The 20,992-nt window shown below is 36.4% G+C and overlaps 1 protein-coding gene across 1 annotated transcript in view; it reads right to left on the reverse strand.

The window, feature by feature from the left end:
- Positions 1-20,992, reverse strand: part of KLHL2 (kelch-like family member 2) — a 122,001-nt gene continuing 101,009 nt past the window's right edge. The window contains 7 exon segments of the mRNA XM_011959671.1: positions 1-1,122; positions 5,150-5,293; positions 8,956-9,096; positions 9,750-9,878; positions 11,500-11,601; positions 12,016-12,213; positions 17,002-17,119. Of these exon segments, the coding sequence (XP_011815061.1) occupies positions 1,094-1,122; positions 5,150-5,293; positions 8,956-9,096; positions 9,750-9,878; positions 11,500-11,601; positions 12,016-12,213; positions 17,002-17,119 (861 nt within the window). The 3' untranslated portion in view covers positions 1-1,093.

A 20,992-nucleotide genomic window follows, 5' to 3' on the forward strand; every position in this document is an offset into this window, starting at 1 on the left:
AACAAATAATATACAAACCTTTATTCAAAGATAATTCAAGAAAGACATGTTTTGGTCGTTTTTAAAGTGAGATTAATTGAAGATCTCAGAAAAACTGTATCTGATCAACACACATGGCTACTCACAGAAAGTTCTCTCTTCTGTTAATAGCAGCTAAATTTATACACACAGAAAAATTCTTAAGACCATGCAAATTCAGTTGAATTCCATACATTCATTATATTCATCAAAAACCTGCAGTAATGTTCATGCCAAAGTGTTAATTTAAGAAAAAAATTAAAAATACACACCAAAACATGACCAAGATTAAACTAAAGAAAATTAATAAATAAGCATAATTTATATTTTATTTTAAAAAGTTTGGCATCACACATATTCAAGTGTGTTACACCAGGTCCATTCCTCAGAAGTGGCATTTAAAGTGTTAAGCATTGTTAAATATCAAAAAATACAACTCTGTTTTACAATGTAGTACTGGCATAATTCAAAGTACTGTGCCAATTATAAATAGTATAATCAAGTTTCAAACATCTTTTCAAACATATTTAAAGGAAAGCATATAGACACACATTTATATGCACATAATTTATTATATTCATGTAATCAAAGTTATTTTATAAAAGCAAACAGTGTATCCCTCAACTAGTTTGTATACTTACGTAGATTTTAATATCTGTTCAAAGATTTTCAGTTCCTGGTATACAGATTTTTAGAAGAAATAAAGATAAAATTTAATTTTACAAGAACACGCATCATTTCATCCTCCTTCACAAAATAATCCGTAGTCATTCAAGGCTGATAAGAACTAGTCTTTATGAAAGCAACTGTTGTCTAAAGACTACAGATTAAGTCCTGCAGTCCAAGTTTCTTATGAAAATTCATTCAGCTGCTGCTCATTGCAGAAAAAGCCTACACGGTGCTTCTACCAAAAATAATCTTCAGTATCCGAGGCCTATAAAGGCAGACGATCTTATCTTCTGCTGAGACGTAAAGTGCAGCTACAAGTGGAGAAGTGCTAGATTCTCAGTCACTTCAGAAATATTTGTTGAAGGCTGTTTCTCATGTATAAATATGCTGAAAATGTCCTTCAGGCTCATAATGGTTTATCAATAACTGTGACCCCTGAGCAAAGAAATGAAGAGATAAAAAAGAAGTCACAGGCAGCATTCTTTATCTCTGAGAAAACACTCAATTCTTTATTATAATACGAAGGCAGGAGGAACCATACAAATCATGTTTCAGAATCTCTTTCTTAAACTTTAGTAGTATTATCATTTTAATCTAAATGACAGTGAAATCTCTGTTTAGTTATGGACTAAATATAAGACTATTTAATCCAGAACTAGTCTCTTCCTCTTTGTAGTTACAATTTGGAAAACATACTCAAAAGGGAACACAGAAACTTTTGAGCGTGACGGATACGTTCATTATCTTGATTGTGGTGATGGTTTCATGGGTATATACTATGTCAAAAGTAATACAATTATATACTTTAAATATACAGTTGACCCTTGAACGACGTGGGGGTCAGGGGTGCTGACCCTCCCATGTATAATTTTTTACTCCCACACAATTCAACTATTAACAGCTTACAGTTGACCAAATGCCTTACTGATATGGTCAATTAACATATTTTACATGTAATATATGTTATATATGTCATAACATGTTATGTGTTATATATTGTATTCTTAAAGTAAGCTACAGAAAAGAAAATGTTATTTAAAAAGTCATAAGGAAGAGGAACTATATTTACTATTCATTAAGGGGAAGTGGATCATCATCAAGGTCTTCATCCTTGTCTCTTCACATTGAGCAGGCTGAGGAGGAGGAGAAAGAGGAGAGGTTGGTCTTGTTGTTTCAGGGGTGGCAGAGGTGGAGGAGGTGGAAGGGAAGGCAGGGGAAACAGGAGAGGCAGACACACTTGGTGCAACTTTAAGGAAATACACTGTAATTCCTGTCTGACTTTGTTTTTTTCATTTCTCTAAAAATGTTTCCATACAATACCAATCCTCCTTCCACCACTTTCTTCAGTTACAGTGCACATATCATAGAAGGGCCCATTTCATAAAATAACTCATAAACAGTCTTGAATAACCAGAACCCTTTTGCCAGACTGTCTAATGTCAGTTTGTTTTCTGGCATTGCTTCTACGTCTTCTTCATTGTCTGGCAGTGGTTAAGAAGCACTCATCTCCGTCGAGTCATGTTCTGTTAATTTCTCTGGTTTGGTAACTATTAGCTCTTGAATTTCTCCAAGATCCATAGCTGAAATCCTTCACCATCAACCTTTATAGTCACATCCACAATCTCTTTCATGATTTCTTTGACTGGCTCTGTCATAACTCCTGTGAAGTCATACACAACATCTGAACACAGGTTTTTTGTTTTTTTTTTCCAGGAGGAATTTATTGTTTTGGATTTGATGACTTTCATAGCTTTTTCTATAACAACAATGATATATTCAATGGTGTAATCCATCCAGACTTTCATGTTTTCTCTGTTGAGATTCTCTTCCATAGCATTGGCAATTTTTTTCCATAGAGTGCCATATATAATGAACCTTTAAGGTTCCTCTGGTCCCTGATCTAGAGGCTGAATTAGACACATTGTGTTTAAGGGCAAGTAGACCACTTCTATGCCTTTGGTGTTGAACTCATGGGGTCCTGGGTGGCCAACGGCACTGTCCAATATCAAAATAAAAAGCAGTCCCTTACTGGCAAGGTAATTCCTGACTTCAGGAAGAAAGCACAGATGGAACCAATCCAGGAAAAGAGTTCTTGTCTAGGTCTTCCTGTTATGCAATCAAAAGACTGGCAGCTGGTATTTATATTTTCCCTTCAAGGATTGGGGGTTAGCAGCTTTTTAGATAAGAGCAGTCCAAATCATAAACCCAACTGCATTTGCACAAAATAGTAGAGTTAGCCTATCCCCTTCTGCCTTAAATTCTGGTGCTCACTTTCCTTTGTAATAAATGTCCTTGGTGGGACATTTGTCTGCATTAAAAACTTTTTCAGGCAGATACCCATTCTCCTCAACAACTTTCTTAACGGCATCTGGGAGCTTATCTGCTGTCCCTTCTTTGACAGAAGCTGCTTCTCCTGTTATCTTGACATTTTTTGAGCCAAACCCCTTTCCAAAATTATCAAGTCATCCTTTGCTTGAGTAGGCTGAGGAAATTCTCCAGTTTCAGATCCTTCACCTTCCTTTTGCTTCAAGTTGTCATATAATGACTGCTTTTTCTCAAATCATGTTAGAGTTGACAGGTATGCCTTTCTTACAGCAATCCTGCACCCACCAAAAACCAAAACTAAAAAATCAAAAATAATAAAAGTTTAAAAATTACCCGGGTGTGGTGGCACACCCCTGTAATCCCAGCTACTCAGGAAGCTGAAGCATGAGAATCATTTGAATCCGGGAGGCGGAGGTTGCAGTGATCTGAGATCACGCTGTTGCACTCCAGCCTGGGCGAGAGTGAGATTCTGTCTCAAAAAGAAAAATCCTTCACCCACATAAAAGCTGCATGTTCAACACAAGATAAAAAGGGATTTCACAAAAAGTGTGAAGTTTTCAAAAGTGCTGGGATGGCTGCAAGGATGGCTTCATGAATTTCCTTTTTCCTTTTTACAATGATCCCGACCCTGGATTCATTTATTTTGAAATGGTGGGCAAGTGCAGCAGCCCACCAGATTGACTAAAGCAATCCTGCTTTTTCTTGTCATGTCATGACTCTTCTCTGCTTCGCTGGAGCACTTCCCAGCATCATCACCAGTGGCACTTTGCATGGGTCCCGTGGTGTTATTGAAAGTTTATGATATTGCAGTAAACATGATGAAAAATAACGCAGAACCATGAGAGAGAACTTTTTACTGAGATACGGTCACTGAAGAGACAAACTGCTCTTTCAAAGGTGATTAGCGCCCCACAGCTTTTTAAGTGGATACTCACAACAGCTGAGCGCACCAATGCAGCAACAGGAGACGGCTATAAAATTATTAGAGTAGTACAGTCACATACTACAGTTAATTTCATGTAGTTATGATTTAATATTGTATCTTTGTGGTTTGTTCACATTTCTCTGGACTGTGAATGACACCATCTATAGTTTGTAGGTGTTTGTTCCTGTAAGAGTTTGTGTGCATACGTTTTGGTAAATTTTAACTTTTTGTAATAGATTTTTGGATATTTTGTAGTAAATGATAAAACAGACTAATATCTACATATATTTTGTGTTCATAATCTTACTTAATTTTTTCAATATTCCTAGGTTATGCCGTTCATCTGAGTTTTTTCAAACTGTTACAAATCTCCAAAAAAATTTTTCCAACATAATTATTTTTCAAAAAATATCCACATATAAGTGGACATACACAGTTCAAACCTGTGTTGTCCAAGGGTCAACTGTACGCTATGTATTCTGTCAGTTTATACCTCAATGAAGTTGTTTTAAAAATTAATCTAGTATTCAGCCATGTTATATTGGAATTCTACTGTACATAGTTCTTCTAAGTGCTGTTCTGAATGATACATAAGCAACAGTGATGGTTAATTAGTTTAGACATTTTCTTCCTCCACTATTGGATCAATTTTGGTACAGAAATATTATGCTATTAAAAGCCAGATAAATATCACTGAAATAAATAACAGTTTAAAGATTCACAATAAAATTTATTAAAATTATAATTTATCTTACTAAGAGAATGGAACAAAAAATCACATTTTATAACTCAACCAGTACTATGCTTAAGAAAGAAAAATTATTCCACAGCCTCACTATAATACTGTCTCATGGAGCCGCACCATGGGGAGACGTAGGAATCCTATCCTATTTCTTGGACATCTCAGGAATTAAAGCCTTGCCACATAGTGAATTCTTCTTCTCTGCATACAGATTTTAGCTACATTAAATTTTGTTATATGATTTTGTATATCAAAGACTTGGGACTTTGAATACAAATGACTGCAGAATGACAAAAGTATACTGGTGCTTTATTTCAGAATATACACAGCCAATGTTAATCATCTTAAGAGTAAGATATAAACTATACCTTCGGAAAAGACTTTCTTCTTATAACAGAAAAACTGGGTTAATATAAAAATCATAATGAGGTCATCTTTTTGTATGATAATTGACTTTAGAGACCAGTTACCTGCATAACTTCTCCCTGTGCTCATACACGATGACACAACTGTCCATTTATCGGTTGTTGGGTTATAATATTCTACTGACGCCAAGTTACAGGAACCATCGTCCCCTCCAACAACATATAACAGACCATTAACTGCACAAACTCCTTTAAAAAATTACACAGAGAGAAAACGATTATTTAAAAAAGTTGGATGAATATGAGTATCCCTGTACATGTTGAGTGAGGTAATCCAGAGACATTAATTTCTTTGAAAGGAGGCAAGAAGAGAAAATAGTGAGCATGTAAAGAATTCTTTTTATATTAGGATAGCCAGGCACCATGGCTCATGCCTGTAATCCCGGCACTTTGGAAGGCCGAGGTGGGCAGATCACTTGACGTCAGGAGAGTTTGAGACCAGCCTGGGCAACATGGCGAAACTCCATCTCTACTAAAAATACAAAAATCAGCCAGGCATGGTGGAGTGTGCCTGTGGTCCCAGCTACTCCAAGAGGCTGAAGCAGGAGAATCACTTGAACCCAGGAGGCAGAGGTTGCAGTGAGCCAAGACCACACCACTGCTCTCCAGCCTGGGCAACAGAGCGAGACTCCGATCTCCAAAAAGAAAAAAAAGAAGAATTCTTTATTAGGAGACTATAATACCACTTCTAAGCTCCTACTGATTGTCATTTATGCAGTAGTTACCTTATATATGCATTATTGTACTTAATTTTCACAATATTATAGGTTGGAAACTATTTTGACCCTCATTTTATTTTATTTTTTTAAAATAAAAAGTCAAAGTCAGCTACTTAGTGAATCCTAAGGAAGAAAATATATGTTAGTAGAAGGTAAAAATATTCTTAATTTTAATTATCACACTAAATGGTTAGCTATTTTATCTCCCTTTAAAGAAGAGAATATTATTTATCTATTAAAATAACTATTTTCTTTGCAAAAATTCAAAATATCTAGGAAAGTATAAAGAAAAAAAGATGACCTCCAACCTTATGTCACTTAGAATAATGACCATTAAAATTCTGATCTCTACTCTGGCTAACTTTTCTCTACGCATATATACTCAGATACTTTCTTTTTTAACCCCAAAGTAGCTCACACTACACATGCTACTTTATTAAATAACTTACCCACCCTGGCCAACCAACATACTTTGGACAGTTCCTCAAGTTAATAAATGTAATGTTTATGTATGATATCATCGTAGTTTATTTAATCATTTTTTTTACTGATGGGTATTTAAGTAATTTTGATTTTTTTGCTGTTACCAATGATGTTGCAATGAACAAAGATCCCCTGAATAGTGTTTTGCACACTTGAGCAATTTTTCCTAATATAAATTATTAGAAAGAAAACTGCTGAGTCAAATGGTAAAATGCTTTTAAAAAGCTAATTCAATGTAATTTTTTAAAGTACATTTAATATCTTATAAAAAGTTCAGTGCTACTATGAACTTGTACTAGAGGGCATCAAAGAATCCAGAATGCTGCCCAAATCTACAAAACTTTGTAGGAAAAAAACTCATACCATTTTAAGTTGTTCAAATACTTAAAAGCCAAATGCTGCTGCCACACAAGCTCCATACAGTAGGTATATGTGTATGCAACACTATATTTCAGTCTGTTGATGGACAACATACGACTGTGAGAGAAAAAATGATCTCAAAAATGGCCCTGCTATGATGGAAGGCATGAACAAGGAGATTATACCGTCCTAAAGAGTTTTCCCAATTATATCTACGAGGGGCTCACAGATTAAAGAGCATCCCACTGCAGAAAGGGAGGTTGGTCCATACATCCATTTGAATATATTAGCCGTACATTCCGAAGACATCAATTTTACTAACCCACTAACTCACAACACCAGATTCCTTTTAGGCGATCGAAGCCAAATCACTTTGCCAAAAGGATGCACTTTCCTGCAGTGTCTGATGGTTCCAGTTTATTCAGTTTACTTCAACACAATCAAATTCATATTGAGAACCTATTACAGATGTGCTAGGTATTAAAAGTCTATATATAATCATCTAATCCAAATTTATTTCATTTTTACTCCACTCTTGGTGTCATTAATTTACCATACTTATAAAAACTTTTGAAATTTGGCTGGTAAGCTGCTTGCTATTTCAAATTTATATGGATGCTTTCACCTCTTCCCCATTTAACATTGAATACATGTCCTCCACTCTTTGCCAGCTTCCTTCTTTCTTCCCAGTAATTTAGGTGCTTGGATGAGGTCCTGAGCCTAGGTTATTAAAAAGGAAGAGCTGAATAGATCTTACTAGAAGTTTTTTTCAGATTACCGGGAATATGGAATGAGGGTGAGATTTTAAAATATTCTTATGAACTTAAATAATTTTAAAATATATGCTCAATTGGATTATATTGTATCTTGTAAATTATAAAAGTAAATAATTCAAATTCTGTTATTTGCATAGAAAATAAACATAATTGATTGAGAAGGAAAAACAAACTGAAAAGTAAGCTTTCAGATTTCTCTCTCTTCCTTATTATCAAATAAACTCAAGTAATGTTGTCTAAATCAAAGTATGAAACAACTTTTCAACAGACTTAAGTCTTTTTCCTAAATCCTACCCTTTCCCACACAATTTTTTGAAGAACAGCTCTATAATGATAGAGCTATCATTATAGCTCTATAAATACAAATTATCTCTTTATTCTTCTACCTAAAAGAAATGAGTAATTTTTGATATGAAAACAATAAACACATACAGAGAAAAACTAAGATTATTCTAACCTTTAAGAAAATATTCATAAAAAGCTCAAATTGCAACTAAGTTTCCTAATCCAGGAAAGGACATTTGCACAAATCACCATGGCTTTTCTACCTTAATGTGTACTAGAGTCACTTATTCCACTAAGGACCCAGATTTGAGGGTCTTACCATCGAGCGAACTGATTACTAAATACAACTGAGCAGATGACGTGCAAGGCCAGACAGAATTAATTATAAATTCTGGTCTGTGGCTAACAGTATCTGCAGTTCCACATACTTAGTCTTTCTTAGTAATCACACTTCTTTAAAGAGAAACTAAGACGAGTGCTGATGGAGGAGGGATGTCCCACGGTGTACAGTAAGTTTGAGACTCACCAGGAAGTTATTTTACACTATGAGAAATGACATGAAGATAATGGCATTTTGAAGAATCCTAGCATTTCCTGAAAGGCTATGTAGCTATCTTGAGTCTATCTTCCACTTGTATTTCCCTTCCTTGATTCTTCTTTTTAAGTGGTTAGTTCCCTAATCTTAAAGTTCTCTACTTTCTTAAAATTATTTGTTGTTGTTGCTGCTTTAGTTTTTCCATTTTCCTGGAAATCCTGAACTGTATTAAGCTAGGGTTACTGCTGCAGACTTCCCCTCTAGATTTAGATAACCAACTAGCTTTTTAACCTAGTATAAATATTTACTCAACTAGACTAAATTTTCTGAGAAGTGGGATCTCCAGTATGTGATAGATACATAGTAGGCACTAAAAAATATTTGTTGTAAGAATGAATGAATTCAAGTATCAAATGAAGGGTCTACTCCTAATTAATTAGTCTCCACGTTTATCACCAAAAAGTAGCAGCTAGTAGAAATAAGTTTACTGAAGTGTCACAACAACCTGTTATGTTCCAGAGACTGTGGCAGGCATTCACTTTACAGGATTATTACATAAGTGTCTGCCTTTAAAGAGTTCAAAGTCTATCAGGGAACCCAGATCAGTAAAAGAACAATGGAAATACATAGTGATACTAGTGAAACTTAAAATAAAATTCAACATAAGTTTTATAACCTTAAACTGACAGATACCTGCATTTCTTCTGCACATGTTCATATCTGCAACCTGTCTCCATGCATTAGTGGTAGGATCATACACTTCAACACTTTTTCGTACTAAAGGGCCATCATGACCTCCTACAGCATACAATAAATTGTTTAACACACCAACACCTATAAAACACAACCAGCCAAATAGAGGGGCAAAAAGAACAAGAGATTTATATCATATTAGGTTTATTTAACTGTAACTAAAACTTTTGAAGTTGTAATTCATAATAAAAGCAAGCTGATACTATAGCCTATAATTTAAGAAATGGAAATCAATAGAATTGATGATTAAATAAGCATCTCAACAAACTATTATTCTGAAAAAAGAGGCATGTCAAACAGAATAAAAATATTAGTAATATGTAGGTGAAACACAGGGAGGGAAAAAGTCCTTTAATGTAATCCTTTTGAAAAAAAATCCCTAATAAAATAACCCCAAATTAAAGCACAAAATTTTAAGAAATATACATGAAAAGATTTGATTATTAAGCAAGTTCCCCAATAAGCACTAAAAACAAGAAACTAAAAGGAGTGCTAACAATGTGAATGTATAAATGAAACAGAAATGTCTATAGCACTCTGACATTAAATTTTAAAGTAAAATTACTTTGTAATTACTCCCATTAACTGCACAATTCAAAAGACATTTAGCAGTGCCATTAAAATCAGCATATCATATATTTCCAGATAATGTAAAGTGATGCCACTGAATCATTTTACTTTAACTATTTTCCATCAGTTTTGTGCTTCAATTGCTAAAATAGGTTCACATGTACCTGCTCCACTCCGCCTGGTGCTCATTTCTGCTATATAGGTCCACTCATTTGTTGTAGCATTATAGCATTCTACTGTGCTAAGACACTGACGTGACGCTCCATCATAGCCTCCGACAGCATAGAGCAAACCTACGCGTAAAATCACAAAGAAAGCCAAATTTATTAAAAAACAAACAAACAAAAAACACTATTTTTTTCAAGCCAGAAAATCTTAATATATTTTCCTTCATGGCAGTAGAGTTTCCCCGTAAAGTGCTCTGATTTTTATGAACTATATTAGGGTCTTGCCTAATGGTGACAGACGGAGTAATCAGATCATATTATGAAGATCTGCTGGGTATAGATGATGTTAATTTTATACTGTCCTCAATAATCTGATAAAATAGAAAGCACACTCATTATATCTTTAGGTAACACTATTTGATAAGTGAACATCATCCTGTAAGACAGAGTTAAATACCAAAGTTATCTTAGGAAATTGGAAAAAAGGTTAAATCAAAAATTAATATCAGAATGCAAGGAAATATTACTTGGCAATAAAAAGGCATGAAGTACTAATAAATGCCTCAGTATAAATAAACAAATCTTGAAAACATCACCCTAAGCGAAAGAAGTGAGACACCAAAGATCACATACCGTACAACTAAAATGTTCAGAAGAGGCAAATCTCTAAGTGATAGAAAGGAGACTAGCAGTTGCTGCAGGTTGGGTAGGATAGGAGTAAGAGCTAAGGGAAGCAGGATTGCTTTTAGAGGATAATAAAAATGTTTTAAAATGAATTGTAGTGATGGATGCACAATGAACTGTATACACGAAATGGGTGAATTGTATGGTACGTGGATTATATCTCAATAAAGCTGTTCTTTTCTAAGTGCAGAGAATTACACCTACGATGAGGAGGGGGTGGAAACCTGCAAATTTGCCCAAGTCAATTAAAAAAAAAATACCAAAAAATAATACTTAGAGCCTTCCTTAACTTCTGTTGGGAGACAAAGTAGGATATAAATAAATAACTGTGGCAATCCATCCCTTAAATGTTAAACAGCCCTTCTCCAGATACAAAATTACACATTTATGTCACCTGAATTGTTCCCCCAAACAACTGTATTAAAATCAGCTGACAGTCTTACATAGCAGCAGTCCCCAAACCGCAGGCCATGGACCAGTACCTGTCTGGAACCTGTTAGGAACGGGGCTGCACAACAGGAGGTGAGTGACAGGTGAGCAAGTATTACGGCTGAGCTCTGCTTCCTGTCAGATCAGCAGAGGCATTCGATTCTCACAGAAGTGCAAACCCTATCTTGAAATGCACATGTGAGGGACCTAGGTTGTGCGCTCCTTATGACACACTAATGCCTGATGATCTGAGGTGGAACAGTTTCATCCCAAAACCATCCCCGCAACCCACCCCTGTCCATGGAAAAATTGTCTTCCACAAAACTGGTCCCCAGTGCCAAAAAGGTTGGGGACTGCTGTTATATAAGTCAAACATGCACACACACACACAGAAAGGAGGAGGATAAAGGGAGGGGGGTGGAGAGAGAGAGAGAAAAGGCCTTATATAGGTTGATTTATATAGAGAAGCTAGTTTTGAAAAGCAGATAATTGAAATTTTACAGTAATTACGACTTTTCTTTCTAAAATGATAATTAGCTTGCCCATTCAGAAAACTAATGTTTTGATTATTGGAAGAATCACTCTCAAGGATCAAAAAGAGCCATATGTACCTGAAAGAACTGTCAGCACCTACCTCCAACAACACCCACACCAACGCTGCTCCTCCTTGTGTTCATGGGAGCAACATGAAACCACTCATTAGACTTTATGTTGTATGCTTCCACAGATGATAAACCTATAATAAAACACAAGTCTTCATTTCCTTCTCTAAAAAAAGTCAATAGTTCATATATATGGAAAAATACTTCAGGTATGTAACATTGGGCTAAAATTAAGAGAAGAAAATGGCAGAATGTAAACACATCAGTTACATGAAAAACAGGAACAGCTTGTTTTCCAGAAGGCTCCCACCTAAGCTACTGACATTTATAAGCTTTTAAAACTTGATGACTGATACTGATGCATAAGAAAGAAAATTTATATACTCAGCACTCATATCATTTAAGGAAATTCTTGATAAAATTTTAAATTTATCTTTAAATACCAGTTAAAATCTCACATGTGCCCTAATGATGCCATGATTTATTCCATAAACATGACTACTACGTTAATTTCAGCAGCAATGTAGAAGAGATGAAAAGGAAATTACCTGTACTCCCATCAAAGCCTCCTACAGCGTATAACAATCCATTTAACACAGCAGCTCCCAAAGTGCTTCTCCGGTCTCTCATGTTAGCAACGCTGGTCCACTGGTCCTTCACAGGGTCGTAGGAATCTACAGTACGAACTCTTAATGAACCATTAAAGCCACCAACAGCAAAAACAAGTCCAGCCATGTAGACCATGCCTGCAAAAGGAGTACAGCATTTACAGATCAACAAGCAACTTGACTACTGGCAATATCGAAAGATTGCTAATAAGTCTATAGCTGTTGTCAGAACATGCTACTCTTAGGAGGAGCCTGATTAAATAAATCCTTGAAAATGCTATTCATTTGCAAGAACATCCAATCACTAAATTGTCTGTCTTTCTAAGGTTATTATTATTATTATTATTATTACTTTTGAGACGGAGTCTCGCTCTGTCGCTCAGGCTGGAGTGCAGTGGCTCACTGCAAACTCCACCTCCCGGGTTCACGCCATTCTCCTGCCTCAGCCTCCCGAGTAGCTGGGACTACAGGCGCCCGCCACCACGCCCGACTAATTTTTTGTATTTTTAGTACAGACAGGGTTTCACTGTAGTCTTGATCTCCTGACCTCGTGATCAGCTCGCCTTGGCTTCCCAAAGTGCTGGGATTACAGGCTTGAGCCACTGCGCCCAGCCTTCTTTCTAAGGTTATAAAAAATGCAATGGCACGGGCTAAAGTACCATTTTGACTCTTACTTTTTTTCAAATATCAATTTACACGCTTAAATAATGAGCCATTATTTTCCAACTACTTGCACCTGTACTCACCTCCCATAGCTTTCAATTTTGGATCTTCTAGTGGATATTCTTAGAATGAAACTATACACTTATAATTTATTTGCATAACATACTCCTAGTTTATCACATTAGTGGGCTAAATCAGGGGTCGGCAAATTTACAGCCTACAGGCTAAATCTGGTCCACCGGACTATTTCTGTAGAACCCATAAGCTAAGCATGGTTTTTATATTTTTAAATGGCTGAAAAACAACCAAAAGAAGAAGAATATTTCATGACTTTTAAAAAGCTATATGAAATTCAAATTTCACCCTCCATAAATATAGTTTTATTGGAACACTGTCTCACCTATTCACTTCCATATGGCTGGTTTTGCACTATAGCAGTAGATAAGAAGCTGTGACAGAGACCATATAACCACAAAGCCTAAAACACTTACTCTCTGGTCCTTCAAGAGAAAGTCTGCTGATCCCTGGGCTAAACAGATATTACAGAATCAGTGAATGGAGAAACTGGACTGCTAGACTCAGTTTTCAACCATCTTTTCACTTTTCTCAACTTTTTCATGCTGCTGTCCTAATCGGACAGGCTCCTATCACGATCCACTCTGTTCTCTTTAACTCTGAATCCTCAGTTAAAGTTCCACATTCTCTGTGATGCCTTCCCTGTCCACTTTAGCCTAAAAGGGATTAGTCCAGCTCCTGAACCCCTATAGAAAATAACATCTATATAGTGCACTTAAGGTTTAATAAATGTACAGAGTCTATAATATAATTACTTTAAATTGTTCAAATTTTTATTGTTCTTAGTTCTATAATGTTTATGTCCCTGTGCCAGCCTGAGGGCAGGCAATGTGGCTCACAGTTCTCTGAATCCCTGTAGGGAGAACTGGAATCACCAGATAGTTTGACGAGCTCAATGTTTTACAGATGTCATCAGGCAAGAGATGCACCTCTACCCCTTATTGTCTTAGCCTCTGGTGCTTTATTCCCCCACCCCCTTAAAAATACATGGAAATGCAGTCCTCCATATGGCAACAAGACCTTTCCAGTTCAAATGAAGTTGCCTGTTTTGGCCCCCTGCTAGCACAGAATTTAATAGACCTCCTAAGAGGGCCTGGAGACCAGTGAGCAGCAACATAGCAGGCAGCATGTTTCAGCATAAAACAATCCTGTATCCCAAAATCATAACTAATTCCAGGGAATGTTCATTGTGGGAATTTTGCCCACTGCAATTTTCATTTTCCTTTCTCTACACACAAAATAACACAACAAATATGCCACCTCTTAGAAGTAATGTAGAATGCTTACCAAGTTTTAGGGAATTTTAGGTCACAGAGAAGAAGAAAATAAATGAATCAATCTATGAAGTGACCCCCACCAAAGGCTCTGGGTCTGGAGAAGGGACTGAACTAAAAGAAGTATGATAAGGAAACTGAAGTGCCCAGAAGTTTAATTACACAGTTTATTAAAATTTGGCCAAGTTTGCACAGTTAAGGACATTGGTTCTAATCTGAAGGAGGGAGAGGGAAGAGGGCATGATGAAGATAAAATGTATTCATAGTTACCCAATAAGTAAATAATACATTTTGCAATAAATTGAGTCAAATGACATATGGCCCCAAAGTAAAGGGAACTATAATAGGAATCAGATATGAATTAAGAAATCAGTTAGTAAATGGCATACAAAACTCCATTTCCAGTAGTAACAATAAAGATAAAATACCTAAAAATAAACTTGCCAAGAAACACAGAGGACCACTGGAAGAAAGTGTTAAAAATCTACTGAAGGATATAAAAGAAGACAGGAGTCCTATCACTAGTTTCACAACATAGTAAAACATATTATAAAGCACAGTAACTAAAAGTGGCTATGTCTTGATGCATGAATAGGCAAGACAAATCAATGGAAGAGAACAGAAAATTTAGAATACAACCAAGTAAATGTGGAAATCTAATACATGATAAAGGCAGGATTTCATCAAATGAATGGAGACAGGTAAGTCAATAAGGGGTATTTGGACAACTGACTAGCCATTAAAAGCCAAAATCTATACCTTACATCTTAGACTAAAATACAGCCCAGATATCTTAGAGAGAGATATGTATTTATAAATAAAACTGTAAAGGTACTAGAACAACAAATGTTTTCAAAATACACTTTTGTCATAGGGTAGAAACCTGGCAGATACCACCTTAACCAAGGGAACAAGGTTACCCTCACAAGAAATAATCATACTAAGTCAATTTAACCGTGGGAAAATATCAGACAAATCCAGCTTGAGAGACTTCTTCAAAATATCTGACCAGTCCTCTTCAAAGAATCAAGGGCATAAAAGATAAGAAAAGACTCTGGTACTATCTCAGATAAGAAGATATGACAACTAAATGCAAAGTAGGATGCTGGAACAGCATAAGGGAATCAATGGAAAAAATGGTAAATATGAATGAAGTGTGTATTTCAGTTGCTATTAACATGCCAATGCTAATTTCTAGTTTTGATAACTATATCACAGTAAGATGTTAACATTGGGGAAAGAATATACCAGAATTCTTTGTTCTATCTTTGCAACTCTTCTGTAAGTAAAATTATTTCAACATAAAGTTTTTTTTGTTTTTTTTTTTTGAGACGGAGTTGCCTAGGCTGGAGTGCAGTGGTGAGGTCTCAGCTCACTGTAACCTTCGCCTCCCGGATTCAAGCGGTTCTCCTGCTTCAGCCTCCTGAGTAGCTGGTATTACAGGCGCCTGCCACCATACCCGGCTATTTTTTTTGTATTTTTAGTAGAGAAGGCATTTCAGCATGTCGGCCAGGCTGGTCTCGAGCTCCTGACCTTGTGATCTGCCCACCTTGGCCTCCCAAAGTGCTGGGATTACAGGCATGATCCACTGCGCCTGGCCCAACATAAAGTTTTTTAAATATATGTTTGTGTGTGTATACACACACTCACACACACATACAGATAATTTTGGCATATGGCTTTCTATGCAAGAAACAAATTTTTAAGTCCAGAGACACAAAACTTTGGTAGAGGACTACATTAAAAGATAAAGTTTTCACATGGCAAAAATAGCACAAAGTCAAAAGATAAACGATTAATACAAATAAATATTCACATTACATATCACAGACAAAAAGGCTACCTTCCTTAACATATAACTGTACCTGTGACATCAATAAAACTATTAAAATGGCAAAAATCATGAACTGACAATTCAGAGAGAAAGCTATTTAACTTTCCTCATAATTACATAAGTACAAATTAAGGCATTTTTAACCCACCAGATTGGCAAAGCTCAAAACATTTAATTACAAAGTACTGTCAGGAGTTTAGAGAAACTGGCACCTTCATATTTTACTGTTAGTGGGAGTAATAATTGGTATATCCTCTTAGGACATCCTTTGAATCAGTAAGTCTAGTTTTAGAGTTTTATCTTACCAAAATATATTAACATATATACACAATGATGTATGTATAAGAGATTTGTTGTAGCACTGTTTATAATAACATTAAGATTAAAAACATTTTTAATGCTCTATTAAAAAACTAGTAAAAACTATGTCCAGACCAAAATAAAATACTAGACAGCTCTTACTGAATGAGGTAACTCCAGATATGCTGGTAAGTAACAATCTCCAAGATGTACTGTTAAAGTGCTACCATCATAGAATGTTCCATTACATACAGAACTCATTTCGCTATGGGAGACAGAAATTATGGATCCAAGTTTAAGTCCCAGGAAAAATCCTGAGTTTGTATAATAACTGCTTCTTTTGATCACAGCTTTGGCTAAATGAAAGTCTATTTCAACAAATGTTTGTAAAACAGATGCCTTGAAGAAGGCAATTATGCCTTATAACTGAGGGACTTAACAGTACCTTATAAACTGAGGGAATCTCCTAGAACTAAGGGCCCAACCTAAAGAATTCCCCTCTTAACACTTCAGGCAAAGGTAACTAGGAAATATCCAGCAAATTACTAGCTCCTCCACCTTACACTAAACAATCAGAAAGATACGTAAAGACGGAGACAGAGTAGCTATCCCATCAGTGTCTTGAGAGGTGTACGAAGCCCCTGAATTATTGTTTAACTACATAGCTATTTCACTCCAAGTTTTTTTGATAGAGATTTTTCTAATTAATAAAATGAGACCTGAAAAAGAAGCTCTCAATGACCCAGGAGTAGAGAATTGACCGTGAGGCATCATGCTTACCTGCCCTGCACCTCCTGGAAGGCAACTCTGCTACTTGGTGCCACCTTTCTTCTTTAAAGTCATAGCATTCCACACTCCGGATAGCCTTTGGTGCTTGGCCCCCAACCACCACCATCAACTGCAAGGGCAGAAATGTAAGCACTTGAACAAATGACTATTACATATTCAGGATTTAAAATGTCCTACAAAGACACTGGTGTGGGAAGTGTTAGGATGAAGATGGTAGGGTGAGCTGGTGAATACAACCATCTAACCAACATTTCATAAATATCAACAAAGGGGGCACATGTTAGAACTACAATTCTATCATCCAACACATTTAGTCAAAAATAAGGACTTCCAAAACTAAAATAAGTTTCTGATCCTTCAAGCAAAATGAGTTATTTAAGCCAAAAAACGGCAGTCAGTCATTATTGGCAAGGCTGCAGTATGTCATAGGGCTTGCTATAAACTAGATCCTGGTTTTGCAATGACCAGGCATTAGATCTCCATAATCCAGGAGAGAAGATAGAAATGAAACATATGTTACTGGGTAGGTGAGGTGAAAAGGACAATAAGTATTAAAAGAAAGACGGAAGAAGGAAAAAAATTATTGAAAAAGGAGGGGTAATTGAATTAGAGCTCACAAGAGCATAGATTCCCAAATCTCCAGTAAAGAGACCTTTCCTGATGCCCCACAAATAAAACAACCTAACAGGACAGGTAATGGAGATGCTAGATATCACAATGAACAAATACATTACAGTCTACTTTTGAGAACAAATGAGGTCTATAAACTCCCTCAACTCAATCCAACAACTATTTACTAAATGCCTACCACCTATATGTGTCTAGAACTATGTCAGGTGTTATACATAAGAAATATGAGACGTGGTCTCTACCCTTTAAGACTTTATAGATGTTACTGAGACAAGACTTATGAAGTAACTCAAGAACAATACACAATTAGATATGATCAAAAAATTATGTGATTAGTATAGACGTAATTGCTACTGCTGATCAGAAAATGAAAAGCTGCCGTAATTTAGTGAAAGCTTCCTGGAGCCTGATCTATGATCTTGCTAAATTGATAGAATTTAGAAATCAATGTGTCTGTCTTTTACTGAGTATACACAGACACCCTCTGGCAACAGTGAAAATACAGCCGTCAAATCAGAATAATGTAAACATTAATGATGTCTCAAATCAAAAATTGTAAAGAATGGCAAGGACCTTCATGAAAAGATGAGATAATGATTAGAAAAACAGATGTTAGAAAGAAACAAAAAATAAAAACAAACAGAATATGGAGTAACTCAGATACACAAAAAGGGGAAATTTGCAACCTTGACTAGGCAATGGAGCTACCTGTACTTAGAATTAAAGAAAGATGGGTACATAGAAAAAAAAGATTCCTGAATCAGAGAGCAAATCCCGTTTCCAAAAAGAAGCCCATTTTAGTTTTTGGTAACTGGAGAGCAGAATTAATTTTAAAAGTCTTAAAAGAAGACTGAACATAAACCAACTATATAATTTTTTTCAGGCCTGTTTCTTCTAGTGTTGAATTCAAAGAAACAAAATTGCCCTGGTGTGGTGGCTCACGTCTGTAATCCCAGCATTTTGGGAGGTTGTAGCGGGCAGATCATGAGCTCAGGAGTTCGAGACCAGCCTGTTAACAGCAAGGCCCCTTTCTCCACAAAAAAATAACAAAAATTAAGGCCGGGCGCGGTGGCTCAAGCCTGTAATCCCAGCACTTTGGGAGGCCGAGACGGGCGAATCACGAGGTCAGGAGATCGAGACCATCCCGGCTAACACGGTGAAACCCCATCTCTACTAAAAAATACAAAAAAACTAGCCGGGTGAGGTGGGGGGCGCCTGTAGTCCCAGCTACTCGGGAGGTTGAGGCAGGAGAATGGCATAAGCCCAGGAGGTGGAGCTTGCAGTGAGCTGAGATCCGGCCACTGTACTCCAGTCTGGGCGACAGAGCCAGACTCCGTCTCAAAAACAAAACAAAACAAAATTAACAAAAATTAAAAATTGGCGGGGCATGGTGGTGCACAACTGTAATCCCAGCTACTAGGGAGGCTGAGGCATGGGAATCACTTGAACCTAGGAGGTGGAAGTTGCAGTGCGCTGAGATTGCACCACTACACTCCAGCCTGGGCAACAGAGTGAGACTCTGTCTCACAACCAACCAACCAACAACATTTAGGTTGGCCAGGCACGGTGGCTCACTCCTGTAATCCCAGCACTTTGGGAGACCAATGCGGGTGGATCGCTTGAGATCAGGAGTTCAAGGCCAGCCTGGCCCAGATGGTGAAACCCCATCTCTACCAAAAATACAAAAATTAGCCAGGCGTGGTAGCACGCGCCTGTAATCCCAGCCACTCGGGAGGCTGAGGCATGAGAACTGCTTGAACCTGGAAGGCGGAGGTTGCAGTGAGCTGAGACTGCGCTAATGCACTCCAGCCTGGGTGAAAGAGTGAGACTCTATCTCAAAAAATAAGTAAATAAAATAAACAAGAAAGAAAATACACAATACCCTCACCTCTGACCACCCAAAAAGAGGGGGAGAGCAAGGTTGTAAAAATCACAGAATTGGGATGCATGTTAAGATAAACCTTGTATTTAGGGTTCTGTTCAAAACTTCAAAACTGCCCAAGAGGCAACAGTTGAAAGAGTCTTAGATGAAGACCAATTTTTCTAAAATTTCAGAAGGGAACACCTTTTAAACTTTTTGAGAAATAATACTCAGTTATAGATTTCATAATCCTCAACGTTTGAATATAAGATTTCCATTTCCATGCAATAGTTCACTTTTACACATTAAAATGAAGATAAAAGGAAAACTGTGCTATTATATACAGAGAACAGTGGTAATATTTGCCCTTTACTCACCCAAGAGAGGTAAATGGGGTGAGGATTTGGATCTCCAGGAATCAGGGATAAAGGAGACAAGGAGAAGGTGCAATGGGGGGACAAGAAGGCAGGAATATTTATATAAAACCAAGAAACTGTGTCATAAACCATTGTGTGGCTACCAAAAGAATTGCTCATAAAGCTGACACCCCAGTTATTTGTAAAAGACACAGATATTTGAGAAAACACCATACTAATTATGCTATGAAGGAACAAGAAAATAAGACCTTTTGTAAGGAAAAGTTAAATGTAACATATTTGAAGAGGGCAAGAGGTAGAAGGTTAAGCAAATTCAGTAATCATCCTGAAATGTAGGTCAATTAAACTTTGTTCTTTTTATTTTCTTTACCTGTTAAATATTAGTTGAAAATTAACTCCTGAAAAATCAAGTTTCTAACTGAAAATTTCAATAAATATACTGAGTAAAAATATTTTAAAAATATAATATATACCCAGAAATATGACAGCACTTATAAAAATACAGATTCCAAAGAGAAAAGCTAACAAAATACAAAAGAAGCAAAACATATATAATTTTTATGATGTACAAATCCAAGGATGCCTTACACAATCTGTTTATTGAGAAGCCAAAACTAATGTCTGAGATATGAAAAGAATCATTCATGCAAATTAAAAATCAGAGCCTAATATAAAAAGTACTAATTCACTCTCATGGTAAAATATTATCAAAACCTTGTAATTTCTTCAGCATGACTACCACATTTTGTTCAATTTGACTCACTATTACGATGATAAAAGGCATCATTACTATGAAATAATAAGCATAAGAAATTAATCTTTGCTTCATTCTTACCCAACTCCTTAGACTTAATCTGAACATAACAACTCTAAAATGACAAACTGTGGTGTTGGAAAATCGTTCATCACCAGCACCTTTTCGAAAATATGTGTGGATAAACAAACACACTGAGTAGGGATCATACAAGTAAACATGCAAAGTCAAAGCAACAGGGCTGCTCACTGCTATCCAGCAGGTCTGCTGCCCCTCCCACCACCCTGATACAGCAGAATGAAAGAGAACCTCCAGGAACCCACATACCCACCACAAAATAACAGCTAGAGAACTGAGAAA

The sequence above is a fragment of the Colobus angolensis genome, unplaced genomic scaffold (assembly GCF_000951035.1).
Source record: "Colobus angolensis palliatus isolate OR3802 unplaced genomic scaffold, Cang.pa_1.0 Scaffold5, whole genome shotgun sequence".
Classification (NCBI taxonomy): Eukaryota; Metazoa; Chordata; class Mammalia; order Primates; family Cercopithecidae; genus Colobus; species Colobus angolensis.